Source organism: Curcuma longa, chromosome 1 (genome assembly GCF_044706935.1).
Source record: "Curcuma longa cultivar G26 ecotype Majalengka, Jawa Barat chromosome 1, ITB_CL_G26_1.1, whole genome shotgun sequence".
In the NCBI taxonomy this organism is placed as follows: Eukaryota; Viridiplantae; Streptophyta; class Magnoliopsida; order Zingiberales; family Zingiberaceae; genus Curcuma; species Curcuma longa.
In genome coordinates, this window is record NC_133861.1 from 13,623,449 (window position 1) to 13,643,366 (window position 19,918).

Below are 19,918 nucleotides of genomic sequence, written 5' to 3' on the forward strand. Positions count from 1 at the left end.
ATAAGACCAGGGCAAACTATATAGAGAAGAAATTTTTTGAAGATGATCCCTTAGTTCTAATTAGCAACTGGTGGGCCTTTTAAGCACAGAAGGCTCAAAATAGAGCGACTCTTTCTGGGCTTAATACTCGTGATCCATGATCTCTCCCACAAACCAGTTACCTTGTTCACGGCGGCCGCCGTCGCGGCCGGCCGGGAATTTTTCGTCATCACATGAAGCAAAAAGGAAAGGAATTCTCTTGTGTTCTTGCTTTTCTAGTTTTCTCTAAATTCTACTAGAATCAGATACTTGCAAAGATAATAAAAGGTCACGCAGTATGATATTATGATTATGTGTTACAAAAGGACTTGGTCGATTGAATGAAGAGACGATATCCCACCACTGTTATCTGGTACACTGGATCCAACTATGGCTGGAGTTAGGGAGAGAAGCAATTTGGGATGAGCATGTTCTGAATGCGACCTAGCATTGCTACGCGTCAGTCAACATCAATTAAGATAGAAGCCAAGAAATGCAAACTTATCATGCTTATTCACAAACCACTCAGGGGTTTTTCCAAGTACTATGCTGGGCCACTTACAGGGTCCTCGCAGTCATTGTCCTGTGAGAAGACATTACTATCTTTCCTTTGTGAGGTTAGTGGTATAAATCTCATTTAGGAAAGCAGCATCTGAAATTGGCAAAGTCTTTCCATTATGAGAATGATTTCTTCACGCAGAGAGCATTTGACCACAGAAGTTGCTGGTTGGTTTACTTCCGCCAGTTGTTAACTTCATGCTCATCGGCTTTTTCACATACAGAGAACACTCACTCGGAATTATGCATGTTTTTGTTAATTGTAATCCTTAAGCAGCAAGATAGTGAGTCAACCAAGCAAGTCCTGGGTCTCCCTCATACATGCCATTCCATATACGGAAAGTAACGGGAGAACTAAAGTCAAAGATGGTGCCTATGTAATTGAAAATATTCATAACAAAGGGTCGTCTCTCAATTATCCCTATGACTTTTTCAAGTATTTCAATGACCTTGACATTTCACTAACTTCTTGTTCTTACCCTCAGGGAGATTGTGGGCTTCAGAAACACGGCTTCTGCCATACTTGCTCACTCAGTTAAAAGAATGAATAATCTACCTATCTGTACCTATCTGATAAATGCAATCTTCAACATCAAAATGACATTTTTTAAGTCAGTTTAGTCTGATCATATTCTGTTAAAAGTTGCAAAAGTTGCATTTCACAAAATTATTGGTCATTCACCCTTTTTGACTGCATCAGATGCTTCAAAAATATACAAATGTTGCATAAAGAATGAGTTCCAAGTGGTGCCAGCACAAGAGTCAGTTGTTCCTATCTGATGTGGCCTTGTTCATGGTCTTCATGACGACGGACAAGGGAATGAACACCTTATGGCCTTGGCTTCCATAAATCCCAATCCCCCCAAAGCTGGCATAACTGCTGTTCATGGTTGGACTCAGGACAACAGTTAGGTTTTGTTGCTGGCCTCTTCTGATGAAAAATCGTGTCGGTGATGCTGAAACAGAGACTCCGTAGGGTGCACTCCAGCTGACTTTGTAGTACTCATTGTTTGCAATGTTGGTAACTCTTCTCGTGATGGTTCTAGATTGATTGAGTAATGCTATAGTAATGGAAGGCAAGTTTAGGTCGGAGCCCGTCTTCGTATAAAACAAGCAGCTTTGGCCAGTGTAGTTCAGAACCACTGGAGCAGACCCATTGATCCCACACAGAAAGGAAAGAAAGTCACCATAATCTGCATTAAAAAGGACCAAATTGAGTTATAAGGCATAAATATGCAGATGCAGTAATTTCGTATGAGCTAATGGAACTCAAGTCACCTGATTCAAAAATTAGTCCAGGGTCTAAAGCAGCAGTAGCATTTACAAAGCCACTGCCCATGTCGAATGGTGTTGCAGGTGACATGGTGGAATCTGGATTGCTGTATGCACGTTGAGCCATGATCATCGCACCTTGCTTGTCTAAGCGTGTGGCGGTAGTAGAGAGAGCAGAAGCAATGGCTGAAGGATTAAAGTTTGGAAACTTCTGTTTGATCAGAGCAGCAAGCCCAGCGACATGTGGGGCTGCCATACTTGTCCCGGACATCATTGCAAATTTCTCACCTAAATGGTAGAATTAGAATAACTTCAGGAACCAACTTGATTATAAATCTCAAACATATAAAAGAAGAAACATTGTTCGTTCATTCAGATATCATCCTAGTGTTTGTGAACCCAAAAATTTTATAGGAGTGGTTTATCATCATTACCTTGGAATTCAGCAGATTCTGTGCCCAGTGAACTCCAAGCACCCCATATGGAATTGCCAGGAGCAATTAAATTGGGTTTCAAAATGTCGGCATCAACCAACGAATTGTCCTCAGGATCCGGACCTCTAGAAGAATAATACATTACTTTCGGTGCAGAGATACTGTAGTTAGCTTTAAGGCCTCCTAGTATTCTTGCAACACCACCAAACTTGACTATGGTTTTTGCATTTTTGCCTCTCTGCAAGGAGTTGTTATAGTATTGCAGAAATACCTATGGCAAATCGTGGAACCAAAATTAGTACAATCAAAGAGAATAATATTACAGATCAGAAGAAATCATAAGAAGCAACTAGTAAAGCCCTACTTCACATGATCACTTTTTGAATAGTTATTGAAAAATGAGCCAGCACAATGAACTTACAATGCATAACAGAAAATTTTTAATAGTCAGAGGACAAAGACTATCACTATGGAAAATGATGCAAAAACTAGCACAGAAGTTAAAGCTGAAAAACGAAGTTTGCATAAAATTCAAAACAAAATGCATAAAGTTGATGTGCTCACATGCACGCAAGGTTCTAAAATAACATTGACATGTATGAACTAGAATTCCACAATCGGTATACCTTCGAGTCATCTGGTGATGGTATTATCAAACCAGGCATAGGCATAGGAGTCGGGTTGAGTTGGAACCCAATAACAAATGGATCCATGTAAAATACAATTCCAACTGCACTTGTATCCTTTGCTGTCTGCAATGCTTGTTTGATGGATGATAAACCCAGCACATATCTGATGGAATAACCACAGACCAGTATTTTTCCTTTAATCAAATTTTTCTTTAATAGACTTGAATCCTGGCATTCGTGTAAGTACAGTTCATTTTCAATTGTCGTTTCGTTTTTCAAGGCATGAGTGGCGGTAATAAGAGGATGCATCAAGTTACCGTCTGTTCCAGCTGCAAATTTTGTGAACCAATAATTAGATGAAAGTAAAAAACATGCATTCAACTAAGGTGTAAAAGAATTCGAAACAAAGCATGCCCCAGTGAAATGAAAGGATGAGAAAAAGATAATGCAAAAAGGAACAACTTTTTTATTTATCATCTGAAACTGAAATGAGAATCCAAACTTACGTGCGAGTCCTACTCCAGAAATTGTCAAGTTGTTGCCAAGTACAAGATAGTTATTGTAGATTCTATCATGAGAGGATGCACCTACAGTAAATATCCAAGGACTAAAGGAAGACATGCTCTTGGGTGCTGGTCCTGTATTGCCAGCTGCTTGAACAACAAAAATTCCAGCTTTTACTGCAGCTAACAACGACATATCTATTGGATTGAAGAATGTTGCTAAACCGGGAGGTCGCCTATTGGGAGTGATGGATAAACTGATGATGTCAACACCATCTTGAGCTGCCTGTGAATCAAAACAATTACAAATGACAAGAAGTTTGCATGATAAGCCAAAAGCAAGTTGTAAGCTAGATAGCGTAAAGAGCCCGCGAAGCGAAACCATAACACCATTGTTTAGTTCTATATGGAGAATTGTGAGATGTTCAAGTGGATTATTGCAACAAAGTTAGATTGCTACAACAATTTGGCACACTAGTTGAGCCCAATAACTCTAATAATCAACTGTTTAATATGGGAAATTGTTACAATTGATATCTAAGAGGATCTGATCCTAGACATGGTTAGGCATTTGGAATGGGCAACATGTGTGATGGTGGACCACAATTATTACTCATATGTTGAAAATTAAGGATGACTCTGGTCTATCAGTTGGATTTTGAATCTCAGCAAAGACATCAGGTATTAAGCAGAGGAGATTGTACATCCTACTTTAGTCGAATGTATGGTTGTGAACTAACGCAACGGTTCACAGACTTGATAAGTTAGATATCTTAAACATTTTGGGACATTGACCAAGCTTAATGGACAGTTCTTTGAACTAGATGAATTGATTCTTTTGATATCAGATCAGACCTACACATAGCCATCATGAAATATTTAAAGAGTGACATGTAAAATGGGGGAGTGAGTTCTGGTGCTTACATGATTCTGAGCTATGGCTAAGACATTGGTTCTGGATGGATACTTCAAGTATTTTAATGGGGAAGATTATGACACACTAATTTGTTCTAGCATATAAGTAGTAGAGCAAAGTTGTATAACCCCACATTATTTTCTCATTCTCTACTTTCTTAAGATTTTTTGTTTTCCATTATCAAACACTTGCAAATTCCTCATTCTGTCAGAATGAATCAGGTGTGTACTCAATCCTCAAATGTATCCTTAAACCAACATGTGATTGATAATTGCAAATTTCCACAAAAATTCTTCCTTTTAGCTTGTTAGTTTGACAACTAATGTAATATAAAAAGCCGAGTGGAAAAAAGCAAATCAATTGAACTTCAAATAAAATATTTAATTTGATGGATAGGATAAAGTTGACACCTGATTACCTGATCTATAGCAGCAACAACATCAGCTGCAAAACCTCCAAAACTTCTATACAAAGCTTTATACACCGCAATACTGGGAATTCAGAAAGATTAAGAAAAATCTTACACAGGAAGCATTTTGGCCTTTTGTTTCAAATAAAAGTAGCCACTTACTGTGCATGAGGGGCCATGCCACTTGCATTCCCAAAATGATGGCCAGACACGACAACAGGGATTCCATAATTACCAGCCGCAATGGATGCTGTGTGCCTGCATTGGCCCATGACATTTAATCAAGCAGAATATAGACAGACAGTAACTTCACCATTTCTCCATTCTGGTAAAGGCAGTGTCATATTAGAGATGACAATGAATTAGGGATTCTTAAAGCATAGTTTCTTGCTAGCAAAGAAAGCTATCATGGAAAATGTCCAAAGATCTCTTAACTGGAAACTAGTAATTCAGCTAGTCGATCAGACAATGAAGTATCAAAAAGTAACCCAAGCAAATGAGGAAGAATCTCAAAATTGCACATCTGATGGAAGTAAAAGCACTTACGTTCCATGTCCATCGCTGTCTAATGGCGAAGCATGGTCCACGGTAGCATTGAAAGCCCCTCTTATTATTGCAGAAGCAGCAAAATGACGAGCTCCAATTAGTTTTCTGTTACAAGATCCAGCCGGAAAGTCTCTCATCACTTCACAAATACCAGAAAAATGATGTGGTACTGGAAATTGATTAATAGAAAGCTTGTCTGAGAAGCTAGGGTGAGTTGGATCAATTCCTGTGTCAATGAAACCAATTACAATTCCTTCCCCAGCAACTTCAGGACCTCCCTCTGGAATCCATGCTCCTTGAGGCAGACCAAGAAATTCAGGAGTATGTGTGGTTGCAGTCCTAACTGAAAAATCCAGTAACACATTTGCTACTTCACGCCTCTTCAAAAGTTTGTCAGCCTTTCACAGTGAACAACAAGATCATGTCAGAAAGCAAATGCAAAATGCAAGCTGTGAATGCTAAGTTGATTTTAGGATATTGAAGTATCAGCTAAAAGGCAAAATAAATGCAAAGGCCATGCATATACTTAATCATGGAGGCTGATCAGTTCTCACACAGCAGATACTATAACTTTGTATTCGAGTGTTTCATTCAAAGGATTTGTAGTACATGAAACCTTTTATGATCAGTTGTCCAATCAGTAATAAGCATTAGTGATCAGTTGTACATGAAACTGATCGTTCAAAAGATACGTGCAAAGAGAGCCTTGGCACAATGATAAAGTTGTTGCCATGTGACCTTATAGTTACAGGTTCGAATCGCGAAAACAGCTTCTTACAATGCAAGATAAGATTGCGTACAATAAATTCAATATAGTCCGACCCTTCCCCAGGACTCCGCATTGATGGGAGTTTTGTGCACTAGGCTGCCCTTTTTACAAAAGGAAAAGTGCATACTTGTTATTTTGGTTAAGTGTCAAGGAACCAAAGCATGTTTCCCTAACTCAAGGAGAAGTGGCAAAAGGTAGTGAAGGGTACAAAAGAGAATACAAGCAATACAGAGAGTAGTAAGGTCAAAGAAAGCATGTCTTTCAAACTCAATTTCATTAATCAAACAATCCTGCTATCCTAGATTGAGTTCGCACAGCAATGACTACACATTTATAGATGTCCTATAATCGCAGGGTAGCCCCAAAAGAACCAAAATCAAACGAAATTGGAACCAAAATGATCTAGCTTAAAAACAAAGAAACTAGGACCAACAAGACTAACTGAATTAGTTTGGACTATCTTTATGTGATCTGGCCTGCAAAGCAAATAGCACCAAAATAAACAGAAAATTAACTTGCATAAAGCAATCAACCTGTTGAAAAGTGATAAGAACAGAAAATCCATTGATTAAGTAACGATAGCTATAGAGCTTGATATATTTTTCTCCTCTCAGTGTCCTCCTCAACAAAGAATTCTGAAGCCGAAGCAGATATGAATTATAATTCCTGTCTGTGCTCGAAAAGTTCCTGCAGTAATGACAGTGTCACAATTTGCTGGAACAAGATAAATCATGATATAGAAAATTTAGATGGGAGATAGTCCAACAAAGGCTGTAACATGAGAAGAATGATTGGTGTCAAAAATCAGTACTCAAAGCAATTGAAGCTCCTAAAAATTAGTAAGTGAAGTTCGTCAGCAGCATGTATTATTTGTGGAAGAAACTTGTTAATAAGCTTGTTTAAGTAGTGGCCTAATAAAATACTTGACCTATTAGTTTCAAATTAAAATAGGCATGATTGAAAACTCAATTGAAAATATTGTTTTATTTTTAACAAACTAGCCTAGGATTTAATGGTGAAACAAAATTTATATGTGTACATGTAGAGTTAATATAAATAGTCACTACATATGCATGTCTATTTCAACTACATCATCAAGATTATAATAAGTCTTGTACCATCAATACATATTAATCAAAATTTTAAAAATCAACATATCAAATAAGTTCTTAAAAATTAGTCTTTAACATGCACAAAAATATTTTTTGGACTTAAGTTTAAGACTCTGCGCAAACTCTAATTGAACTTAATAAACGCCTGACTGCTAACATCTCGACATAGTTGTGCCTTGATGAAATACACTACTTAAAAATAAGTATTAAATTATGATGATTAATACTTTCTACTAACTTAACTTTTGATATTCTATCATTTTCAGCCCTGCCCTGCCACATCATGAAGGAATGGGGCAGGGATGAAAACGAGAAGCATACCCAGAGCCTTAACTGCTCCAGACACTAGACGTGGGGCTACCAAATTTTCATTCATTCCCTACATACAAACAGAATTGTGGCAAGTCGGCCAAACTTCCCAAACAAAGAATTCTCATCTGGAGTAGGTGCTGATCACAACTGAAGCTGTCGGGGTATCAAGTTGGTAAAGATCTTGGAAGTTGTTAAAGTCTTGTTCAAAAACTCATCTTCACTAAATGGGGTTTGCTATCGTATGCATTATCAAGAAGAAAATAAGGTAGTGATCACATTCATCCAGACTTTATGGGAGGTAATCGTAAATAATAACTTCCAAACTACAAATTTAGATGAGTGAAGCTTTCATTAGTGATGCCATATTTGAACATCAATGACCTAGGTCGTGTTGACAGTTCTACTCTGCCATAATAGCCAAAGCAAAATCGCTAAACACAAGATGCATAGTTCGACTAAGAAATAATGGTGGGATCAGATGATGCAATTTCACCTACCTACTTAGCATAAACCTACACAAATTGAAGAATAAAAAGTGGTGCAAATTTCCTTTGTAAAATAAAAAGACAATACCTTTGCCTATGGAGGGTATTGAAACTCCCAGAATCCGCATGGCTAATCCCACTGTCCATCATTTCACCAAAGTGACGAGCCACAGGTGGCTGTTTCATGATCACAATGTAGACAGCAGCATCCTCTTGGCCAAAGCCCCAAAACAGAAAGCCGTGGAAGGAAAGAACCAAGAGGCACAACGACAGAAATCCTTCCATTTGAAGGAACCTTTAGAAGCTCAGAACCACAGCTGAGAATTCTTCAACTCCTCCATGCAAGCAGAAGTTAGAGCAGTTGTCACAGACAAAAATCACTACTTCTAGCAACTGAACGCCAAGGACCTTGCCTTCGAAGATGACAACGCAATCGAGTGGAGGATGCATAAGAAAAGTGGGAAAATAACAACTTTTTCCTTTTGATTTTTTTAACAGCTTAACAACTCTGTTTCGCTAGTGGTTCGTTTCACTGTTGTATATACAGTGCTTCACTTTTCGCTGTTCTAAATATATAGACTTTTAAGTAATGTGACTGTTTGGTGTATTCTACTTCTACTGCTTAGTATTTCACTAGAATGGTATAATGAATCTTATCAATTACATTAGTTTGATGAGGAGGCTCACAAAGGCATTTATTTGGTTTTTAAGATGAAAACTCATGTAAGGGCTCGAGGCTTTGGAGTGAGCTCTTCCCGAGGCCGTAGCTGTCCGAAGAGACGCACGGTGACATCTGTAACTGTGTAAAGAACACCTTGAGAGTAAAATGTTCAGACTAGTGCAACCACATCACATCAGCTATAATCTAATTAGATTGCATACAAAAACCAATGTGTCAAATACAATTAGTGATGACAACACCAGAACTCATTACGGTAATAAACTCCAAAATTTAACTTTCGCTTTTCTTAATTGTCGATTAAGTGATGGCATCTTGGTTGTCAGATTTCCATAAAAATCTCAGAACTCATTATGACGGCCGTAAAAATCCCGTCAAACAAATTAATGCATGCCCAGTCGAAGCTTGGAACGCAGCGCACTGTTCTTTTTTGACTTCACCTTTTTTTAGGCTTTTGGCTAAACTGCTGCAGAGCAACATGCCAGATGATGAAGCAGCCATTTACACTCCTCCATGTCCATGTGCAGAGCCATAAAAGAACAACTTAAAGAAGGCAAAAGAAAGAAGTTGAAGGAGAAAGCAGAAGCCTTTATTCCGCTCATTATCATGTCTGAAGCATGCTTTGCTTTTCTCGGCCTATTTGTCGTATTCATTATATATATATATATATATATATATAGTGATTGCTGCATAATTAATTTGTACAAATCTAAAGGCCTTTCTGAGGTGGAAGAGAAGCCAACAAATTGCATCTCTAAGGCTGATGGAACGTATTCTCACTGCCAACAATTTGGAACTCACTGAGTTAACCAGTGATTGGAAGAAATCCGCAGGGTGCTCGCAAATTGTGGTGATATAATATCTGTGGCAAAAGGTCACGCTGGCCTAGGCGCCCATGGACAATAATCAACCCGTGAGTCGTCGGAGTTGTCACCGGATTAGAGCCGTCGCACAGAGGTCGACGTGAATCACGAGTGAGTATATGGCCTTGTGAGAAAGTGGACACTGTATAGGAACTAGGAAGGACGTCCCTCGAAGATCTCCCACCTCTTGGGAGCGGCGTCTTTTCTGTTGACCAGCGTGCGATGTGCATGGTGTTAGTTGATGAGCCGAAATTCTCAAATCACGCATAGGGCTAATGATCAAAGGACATATTGATCTTTCCGATCTATCCCTTTCATCTATATATATTAATTTCTTATGCATCGATTTTCAAAATATATTATATTTAAAAAATTAAATATAAAAATTATTTATGATTTGGATACCACCTCAATGTCTCTCTTCCTCTATCTATTCGTGAGAAATAAATTTTTTTATCTATTAATTTATACAACTCAAATTTATTATTTTTAATTTAACTTTAAACTCTATTTTTTTTATATGATTGAAAATTCGTAGAAATTTAAATAGTCTAGATTCATCAGTCGATTTCAATTAAAATTCACTGATCGACTTAGATAGTTTCGATTGTACATCTAACATAAGTTTTTAAAGTACTAAAGAGTTTAAATGTATCATCCTTTACTATTTTTGAACTTTCTTAATAGTATTAAGGAGAAAAAAATCTTCAAGTAGAACATTTGAAAAAGTTATCATAATACTAGAACACTTTTGAAAAATTTAAAATAAATAATGGAGGACACATTTAGATTCATTAAAATCTTAGAAACTCGCATCAGCTGAAATGAGTGTAATCTAAATATTATAAGTCTATAAGTGAATTTTGATCGAAATAGATTACTCTATTTGGATTTCTATAAATTTACAATCATAAAATAGAATTTAGAAAAAATAGATTTAATATCAAATATTGGTTCTGATTTTAATAGTTAAATTAAAAAAATAAATTCAAGTTGTATAAATAGATAAATGAAAGGAATAATAGAGATTTGCTTTCCATGAATGGAAAGAGAGAGAGAAAGGAAGAGAGATATTAAGATTGCTCACATCTAAATCATTAAATAATTTTTATATGTAATCTTTTAAATGTGACGTATTTTAAAAATTAACATGTGAAAAGTTAATATTAAATATGTAGGGTCCCCAAGGATGTCTGTATCTCCACAATGGCATGATATTGTCCACTTTGGGCCTAAGCCCTCATGGTTTTGTTCTTGGGCTCTCCCAAAAGGCCTCAAGTCAATGGAGATACTTTCCATCCTTTTAAACCCATGATCTTTCCCATGTGTTTTAGATGTGGGACTATGTTTGCACCTTTGCAACCCAACAATACCCCCCCTCAAACAAAGGACCACAGGCCCCCCCTGAATCCTCAACCCACCAGGACTTTTTCACCTAACCGCAACTAGGACTTTTTGCCCCTCGGTCTACCCGACCTACTAGGACTTTCACCTAGCCGCAACTAGGACTTTTTGCCCCTCGGTCCACCCGACCTACTAGGACTTCTCACCTGGTGTCTGGCCCTCTTGATTCAGACACGGGAGCACCCACTTCCTTTGTTTTTAAGGTTCAAAGCACATGGTTAGATCTGGATCATGACTCATCCGGCGGTTAGTCCGGTGAAGAGCATTCCACCTGTTTGCCCTACAACATCATATATACCTTCACTCAATTAAAAACACCAACACAGTTATGCCTAACAAGTGATAGGAGGAAACAAAAAGTTGCATCTATTCTACAACAAAACAAACAAATTCATTCCTTTCTTCCTCAGGAATTCAATTGGTCTGGATAATAGACACCAAGAGACAGTTAGAACAATGGCTGAAGTCTTACCACCAAGAAGCCCTAGCCGTACAACAGCCTAGAAAAACCTGGGAGTTCCTGGATTTTGTTTCATGCCTATCCTCTTTAGCCAACTTGAAATACTCTTTTTGATGGCCAGAAACCTTATCGGAGGCAACGAGGCTCACGGTGTTTCTTCAGCTTGCCTCATCTAACTCTGTAATCTCATCCAAGATTGCTTTTTTATTGGATTCGGCGATGAGATCTCCTCTTTCCTTGTGACCCTTTCGCCGGCGAAACTTCTTAGGGAGTAATTTTCTGAGGAATTTCTTAACTTTTGAATTGGGCTTCGGAGAAGAAGCAGGTTCAAGGTGAACCTTCTTCAGGCCTCTACTTTCCAACGAAACCTCTCTCCCCTGGATCAAATCGACAGAGCTCCTTTCCGCAGAGCTATCGGTTGTGACTTCCCTGATCGGCGAAACCACTCCCCTTCCTTCCAATTCCCAATCCTTGACGGATGAATCGAAATCTTCTTCGCTCCCGAGCGCGGACTCGAGAATAGAAGAAGACGAAGCCCATTCCAATCAAATAGCCGAAGAACAATGGCAGAGAGCATGATAACAACTACCAGTTTTCTCCTTTCGGTGGCCAGAGCCAACAAAACCACAATCACAACCAAAAGAAACTCGCTCTCTCTAATCACCGTCACGGAAGAACCGAGAAACGACAGGGAGCTCGAATCCGCTTCCGGAGCGGGCGGATCGATGGGACCAGGTCGAGGACTAACATTGAACGGCGGAGCTGAGGCGACAGCGGAGGAGGATACGACGGAACCTAAAACGGAGGAGTCAAACTCGGACGGTTGCGGTTTCTTCCTCCGAGAGGGCTTCTTCAAGCGACCGCAGTTCTTGACGACGAGGTCGGCGAGGGAGGTGGGAAAGCCGGTCTGTACGACAAGCGATCCACCCTGCTCGGGAGGGCGGAGACCGGCGAGCAGACGAGAAACTCCGCTGCCACTGCCGCCGGCCCCGAACTTCTTCCACGGGTTCCGCATCGGGGCAAATCGGCGATCATGGATCGGGAGGCACAAATAATACTCCGCCACTGAAGACGATGCCTTCCTCTCCAGTTCTCCATTTTACGATTAAACCCTCATAAATAAAATATATATCAAACTGAAGACAGAGACGAAGGAATCCAGTGTAAATCTTTGAACGATCCAACGGATGCTATTTATCCATCCATTTATCGACAGCTGAGATCCAACAGGCATGCTGACTCGGACTAACTGTCTGCTTGCGGGTATTCAATTGCGGTTGAAAGGTAGACCGGAGGGAGTCGAATCAGCTGGGATACGAATCATAGGATCCGAATCCGATCTGTTCGTGGTAAATGGATTAGGATCTAGGCTTTAATAATTATTGCATCACCTTGTCCACTAAATACTCTAATATTTTTTTCTCTGTATTAAACTTTATTTTATTTTTTTTTTATAAATTATTGTTTCAAAGAATAATTTAAAATTTATTTAATATTAATTAAAATTATATTAATATTGATTAAATATATATTATATTAGTTTATTAATGTGTAATAATTTTAGTTAAAATTGGTATAAGGTACACTAGTTCATTTATCTGATTAGTTGGCTAAAAAAATAATTTAAAAATCAAATTTAGGATAACATGAAATTTTCTTAACTTCGGACACGACGTTTTTTTACTGATAATGAAAATAGAAAATATCTTTTTAATTTTTATTTATTTTTAAATAGGATTATCGGAATTATTAAGTCAGGATATCGGAATTATTAAATCTGAATAAAGTATCTATTTTTCTTGTTCGCTACTTCTCATAAATTAAAAGTGGCGCTTCCCAAAATTTAAATTTGCTGTACCATGTCGCAAATGCAGCACCTGCGCTTTACGATTCTCTTCATTCTGATTGGCGTCCGCATGCGAGGCCCAAATAGAACTTCCCGTTTTTCCCTGCGCACCTTCCTCCTTTCTTCTCTGGCCCCACCTCACGAGCAGTAGTTTTCCCCACTAGCGTCTGAAGACCCACTCATCCACCTTCCTTGTTGGAGTACCAGCAATGGTAGGTATGCCAGGGACCCACGCGGCACCTGGGTAAACTCTCACTCCTGCTACCTTCGCTGTCTTCTACCAAGCGCCGTTATATCGGCGACATTAGTCAAAGCTCACGAGCTTCCATTAAAAGGGACATTTGAAATCAAACGTCCTTAAACAACGCCGTGAGTCGCTAGGGTTTCTACTTTTCTTCGCCGGCGTTCGTTGATCCAGAGCCGTTAGAGTCTTCGGAGAATTGGTACTACGACGATGACGCACGGCCAAAGCGGCGGCGGCGGCGGCGCAGGGTCGGAGTTTCACCTCCCGGACGAGATCCTGGCGGTGATACCTTCGGATCCTTACCAGCAGCTTGACCTCGCGAGGAAGATAACCTCCATGGCGATTGCGTCGCGGGTCTCCAAGCTGGATCTCGAGGCTGTGCGCCTAAGGCAAACCGTCGCGGAAAAGGATCAGACCATCGCCAACCTCCAGGAAAGGATCTCGCAGCTCGATCGCATGTTTCAGGAGACGGATGCCCGCCTTAAGGTCGCCCTGGAGGAGAACGTGAGTTATTAATCCTTGCCAGTTTCCGGTTAACCGAAACTAGGTTTTTAGTTCTTTTACCCCACTTGAACGAAATTCGATGTTTTCTCTCCCTTTCCGGATGAAGATTAAACTGGCTAACGAGCGGGATTCATTGGCGCAGACATCAAAGAAATTGGCTCGTGATTTAGCAAAGGTTTGATACCTTTTCTCCCTTATGTTTTGTTTTATTAGGGTTATATGTGAAAAAAGTCGCTTCTAATGTTGCAAAAGGCTCCGACGCAATGTACTTGTGTTTATTTGCATGGGAACGTCTGAGCGATTCCGGATTACCTCTGTGATGGCTTAGCAATGAGAATTAAGGCTATTGTTGGTTCTATTGAAGCCCACGATCATTTAACTTTCCAGTTTTGTATTTTCTAATTGGAATTATTCAGGTTTGAAAAGAACATGGTTAATTTGAATGAAGTGGATTTTTTTTTTTTACATAATGAAAGTGTTTCTTGAGAGAACTTGATTATGGACCATTAGAGTTCAATTTTTACTATGAGCTTCCGATGTGTCTATGAGTTTTTGTGCAAAGTGTTGGATGTTTGGGATTTTCAGCTGCAGCACATATCTTATCGTTCCAAAAAGAAACCTGTAAAATCCAAATGTCGGATATTCCTTGAAATTCGATGAGAGTTGTCGATTTTATTGCATACTTATAGCATTTCCTGTCTGACATTTTTAAATGCATGACCTTCATTTCTGATGAAATTTTGCATTTTTTTTCTACTTAAAATACATTTTGTCAGTTGCTTAGTTATGTCCTACATAAGACTTTCTAATTATTATACTTTTTTGTGCAGTTGGAGACATTCAAGAAGCAACTCTTGTTGTCACTGAATGATGATAATTTGCCTGTAAGTGAGCACACTGCAAATGTTAGCATGGTATGGCAGTAGTGAGTTTTATAATCTAATTCCAAGATGGCCATGTTCACAAACATCGAGCTATAGTTGTATCGTGAAGGCCTTCATTTTCCAAAATGATTTACCTGCAATCCATTCTATTGTAGAAGCAACAGGATACTGTGGACATAAAGACTTACAATTCTTCAGTTGCACATGCATCCTCATACAAAGGTATTAACTTCGGCTTTATGTTAGTTTTCTTAGCATTTATTTTGAACTAGGCTTATCCTTGTCTTATTGATGGTGTTTCAAAAATTTCATTCCTATGCTGTTGAAGATGAAGTTTCCATCAGTGGTTCTGTGTCATTTCCTGTCAGTGGATCTATGGACATTGGGGGTGTGATGCTAAATGGTAAAAAGTGATATTTGGCTGTTTTTCTATTAAAAAAATCCTTTCGTTGATGATAACTATTCCCCTAATTTTTGGAACAGCAACTAAGCCATTTGAACAAAAAACCTCCAAGACTCCACCTATTCATCCTCGGCTCACCCCCCCAACAACTACACCAAAAGTAACATCCACTGGTGGTTCTCCTAGAAAATCTGCAGTTGTTACATTGCCAAAATATGCATCTGGTACTGCTTCTCCGATAAATACTCACTTTGAAAATTTAACTGCCATGTCACCATGGTATCCATCAAGCAAGCAGTCATCAGCTGCTAGCTCTCCACCTCATGGACGGTCTATTCCAGGTCTGTACTTGTTGGTTTTCTTATTACAGGTTTTATACTCACTAATGCTGTATAGTTGCAAACATAGATATGTGAAATTTTTAGTTAGCAGATTTATGTGAAGTTCTCAGTAGCATGTAGATTAATTTGGGATGTGTCTTTTTGAGGCATACTTTTTCCTTCCATCGAAGATTTTTCTCTTTTCTTGCAACTTTGAAGCTTATTGATGGATTGTAAATATGTGCTATTTGATTTTTAGGCCGTGCTCCTCGAGTCGATGGAAAAGAATTCTTCCGGCAAGCTAGGTAAGTGGTAGTCCTTGCTGTGATATTCACAACTATTGATGCAGTTCTTTTTATCTGCCATTTAATGTTGTCATTTCAGGAGCCGTCTCTCTTATGAACAATTTGGAGCTTTTTTAGCTAACATCAAAGAGCTTAATGCTCATAGACAATCACGTGAGGTTAGCTACAGCAGAATTGTTGTTAATATTGTTACTTCATACATCTACACCTTTGGATCTGTTCCTTATCTGTCTACTTTTATGCAGGAAACTCTCAGAAAGGCGGAAGAGATATTTGGAACCAAAGATAGGGATCTTTTCTTGTCTTTTCAAGGCCTTCTCAGTAGAAATCAAGCCTAGAGATTTGATTGAAACTTAATTTCTCATCTCTTTTCAGGTTCTTTTCCCTTCATCTAATGTTCACTGATTACTCCTTGTGCATTGATGGTGGTACAACTACCATCATACATGATGATAATTATTCCATCTGCATTTATGGTGCTGCTTTCTCCAATTGCTTGTAATAATGTCTTGATGTCTTCATACACCTCCCTGTTTTAATAGCTTTATGCAGTGCACATTTGTTTACAGTCACCTTACATCCACCATACCAAAACCTTAAACCACAATTATAAGTGAAATTCCAATGGGCCTCCTGCTTCTTCCTGTTGATGATGCCCACGATGGGGTGGCCATAATAGTTTTTGGACGTCTTGCTTTTGTGTAAAACCTTCTTGTACTTTTGCTCATTGAACTCCACCTTTTGAACTTATGTTTGTTGAGCTCCTGCTTTTTGTACTTTAGCAGAATATTTTCGCACAATTTTGCAATCCTATCATTATCTGAACTAATCTATTCAATCCTCCATGGATTGTTAACTTGGCAAACCAATCTCAAATGCATCAATTTCACAAGAAAAATCTGAATTCCTAACCTCAAGGATCACTTGCCCGCATGAGCTAGCTCAGTTGGTATTTTGGAGTGAGGTCCAAACAGCCAAACAGTTTAGATGCCTTTATGACATTTGCTGTTAGAATATAAGGAGATAGAATTGGAATTTTAAGAATTAAGTTAGGCAAGGAAGACATTTCTTGAAAATTATCTTAAGCTGTTTTTGATGTAGCCCAGTTTCTCAAACCTCTGCCCTCAGAATACAATGCCTATCTCTTAAAATCGTCAAGCTTGCATTTCTCAACAACTCTTTGAACTTTTGGAACCAATCTCAAAGCACAAGTGAAGAAGAATCCTTCATATTGTTCTTAGCAATTTGAATGTGGGGTTCCCACTTTGAGTTTTAGCTTGGCTTGATAGGTTCTGCCTTTTAGAGGGGTACCTCAGCCAAAGGGACAATAACCATTTGTAGGCATTTTTTTCTTTCTTTTCTTTTATTAGAAAATGTATACAGCATTTTGCCCTTCTTACATGATTCTTACATGATTACTTGTGTATCCTAGAATAGATCAACGTAGACTTAGGTTTGAAGGTGTTGACGCTTCAACATATTTTGTTGGGCGCATTTGAGTTTCAAAAAATAAGTTGCCATCACCTTGCTATTTGGATAATCCTTTAGCCTTCAAAAATTACCAAAAATAGATATGAGTTTTATTGAGTCAATTACTAACTTGTATCATGCTAACATATTCGACTGAATATTTGCAGATTTAATGAGAAAAGAGGAATTGCTTATTGTTCTAAATATTTGAAGATACTATTGTGAAAGAAGAGAGCTGACTGAACTAAGAGACTACATTACATTAGCTTCTGCCTTTCGAGACTGGCAGATCTGCTCCAAGAAATCAAACAAAGGTTCGGCTCTATGTGAAAATTAGGCATGTTGGATGGTTATTCAAGATCCTTTGGCGATCATTTGGAGTTGGTCTAATTATGAGCTACTTGGCAAGAACAGCTTGGTACAGTTTGGAAATTACAACAATAAATTGTAGGACTGTAATAGACGGTCCTATTGTTTGCCTGATGCGATGTGCTTAGAGCAAACCCTACGCGTATGCTAGGATTGAAATTTGTGAATCGGCCTTGTGAGTGCACTATTGCTTCAGCGACGATTACTGATAGTTCTGTCAACATTTGATTTCTTGTTTAATGACATTTTATCTTTTTCATGAATGCTTTCGTAGATGAGACATGGTTTATATATGTTGAAGACCATTCAGAACGGATTGATGTCAAAAAGACAAAAGATGGGCTGTCGTAAGGATCGAGTCCTATATCTAAGTTTGTATCTTCATAAAAATTATGATAGGAAATGATGAAAAGAAAACAAAAAGATTATTATCAGGAGAAATGTTGTAAGTTATGTGTTTATGAGGATCTCGATTCAATTTGAGTGTAATGGAGTTAAATTTGTTCATCTTCTTTCTTTGTTTCAAACAAGAAAAGATTTTTTACCACTTGAGTTCCATTCGCCATAACATCTTTATTTTTTTAATATCATATTGGCATCCCAAATTTTCGTACATATTAATTTAACAAATATCCAAAATAGGCTTACGGCAACCACACTTTTATAGCAAAAATCTTAGCGCCAGTCTATTCCCCAATCCCCAACCTCCAACTCATCATTTCCCTTCCCCATCTTATCCTTTGCCTTCCCACACACATCCTTTTCCCTCTCATCTTCACCTCCCTCAACAAGAACAAGAGAGAGAGAGAGAGAGAGAGCGAGCAAAGTGTGCGTGCCAAAAAAACAGAGGACGTAGAGCAAAGAGAGGAAGTAGAGAGGAAGCAAGTGCAATCAATGGCTTCCCTGTCGTCCATCCCCACCCTCTCGAAATCCCTCTCCCTGAAGCCCAAAGCTATTGCCTTTAAGCCTCGCTTCTCCTCTGTCACTTGCTCTTCTCTTCCCCAACAGCCACACGGAGGAGAAGACTCCGTCGCCTCCTCCCTCAAGGCCTTCTCCGCCGCCGTCGCCCTCTCCTCCATCCTCCTCTCCTCCGCCGCCGCCCCTCCCCCCGCCGTCGCCGACATCGCCGGCCTCACCCCCTGCAAGGAATCCAAGGCCTTCGCGAAGCGCGAGAAGCAGTCGATCAAGAAGCTGGAGGCTTCGCTGAAGAAGTACGCGCCCGACTCGGCCCCGGCGCTCGCCATCAAAGCCACCATCGAGAAGACCAAACGGCGGTTCGACAACTACGGCAAGTTCGGCCTCCTCTGCGGCTCCGACGGCCTGCCGCACCTCATCGTCAGCGGCGACCAGCGGCACTGGGGTGAGTTCATCACCCCCGGCTTCCTCTTCCTCTACATCGCCGGCTGGATCGGCTGGGTCGGCCGGAGCTACCTCATCGCCATCAGGGACGAAAAGAAGCCCACCATGAAGGAGATCATCATCGACGTGCCGCTCGCCTCCAGGCTGCTCTGGCGTGGCTTCATCTGGCCCGTTGCCGCCTACAGGGAGCTCGTCAACGGCGATCTCATCGCCAAGGACGTGTAATGTTCTTGACGAAGGTGAGATGGATATCCTTACCCAGCTCATCTCCAATTCCAAATATGCTTATTTTCCCCTGCAAACATTGCTTACTTCCATCGTTCTTCCCGGATGATGAAAACACCCTGTTCTTCTACTAATTATAGATTTGATAGAATGGGATTCTAATGCGATTAATTGTTTCATTGATGCTTGCATTATGCAGATAGATGCGCAACGAAAGGCGAGTTGCTCAAACTCGGTTCATAATCGGAAGAAAATTGTGTCCAGTGCTTTGTATTTAAGACTTTTATCGCTCTGTATCTGTTATCATGCTTGTACTTTCATGTTTTAGAAAACCAATTAATTCGACTGTGAGACTTTCTCCAGCCAGAGTTCCTCAGAATTCATATATTACTTTGTTTCTAGTTTTAATTTTGGGAAATAACTTTGAAACCTTATTGAATGGAAACTTCTGAGGAACGATCTGACAGAGGAACATAGGTAGAAGTTCGTGTTTGAGTGCATTAACTGAGTTCGAAAGAAACAACATCTAATGTTCATCATATCATTGGGGGATAAATTATAATTTGAAGGATGTCACTTAATTAGCAAAGGCGTTTTTTTTTTTAAAAAAAATTGCAGTT

At 39.3% G+C, this 19,918-nt stretch overlaps 3 protein-coding genes and 1 pseudogene across 4 annotated transcripts; 2 read left to right on the top strand and 2 right to left on the bottom strand.

Annotated features, from left to right (window-relative positions):
• Positions 1-1,245: 1,245 nt before the first annotated feature.
• Positions 1,246-8,248, bottom strand: LOC141843745 (subtilisin-like protease SBT2.2). Its single transcript, XM_074731782.1, has 10 exons — positions 8,052-8,248; positions 6,588-6,741; positions 5,286-5,683; positions 4,902-4,997; positions 4,749-4,821; positions 3,418-3,700; positions 2,909-3,240; positions 2,283-2,553; positions 1,855-2,136; positions 1,246-1,769 (listed from the first exon to the last, which is right to left on the bottom strand). Exons 1-10 carry the CDS (start codon positions 8,246-8,248, stop codon positions 1,339-1,341), a joined length of 2,517 nt encoding a protein of 838 aa, XP_074587883.1. The 3' UTR covers positions 1,246-1,338.
• Positions 8,249-11,280: 3,032 nt separating this feature from the next.
• Positions 11,281-12,384, bottom strand: LOC141829501 (uncharacterized; annotated as a pseudogene).
• A 1,203-nt stretch (positions 12,385-13,587) lies between these two features.
• Positions 13,588-17,977, top strand: LOC141831051 (uncharacterized protein At4g15545-like). Of its 2 annotated transcripts, none has more exons than XM_074718495.1 (10): positions 13,588-13,963; positions 14,070-14,138; positions 14,794-14,877; positions 15,003-15,069; positions 15,176-15,250; positions 15,331-15,591; positions 15,830-15,875; positions 15,955-16,033; positions 16,121-16,250; positions 17,513-17,977. In XM_074718495.1, the coding sequence occupies exons 1-9, from the start codon at positions 13,670-13,672 to the stop codon at positions 16,211-16,213; spliced, it is 1,068 nt and encodes a 355-aa protein (XP_074574596.1). In that variant the 5' UTR covers positions 13,588-13,669; the 3' UTR covers positions 16,214-16,250; positions 17,513-17,977. The 2 variants fall into 2 exon arrangements, with proteins under 2 accessions (XP_074574596.1, XP_074574601.1); XM_074718500.1 differs by having other exon boundaries at positions 14,794-14,847.
• A 518-nt stretch (positions 17,978-18,495) lies between these two features.
• Positions 18,496-19,660, top strand: LOC141836502 (photosystem I reaction center subunit III, chloroplastic-like). The gene is made up of 2 exons (XM_074724011.1): positions 18,496-19,312; positions 19,498-19,660. The coding sequence occupies exon 1, from the start codon at positions 18,609-18,611 to the stop codon at positions 19,296-19,298; it is 690 nt and encodes a 229-aa protein (XP_074580112.1). The 5' UTR covers positions 18,496-18,608; the 3' UTR covers positions 19,299-19,312; positions 19,498-19,660.
• Positions 19,661-19,918: the final 258 nt, after the last annotated feature.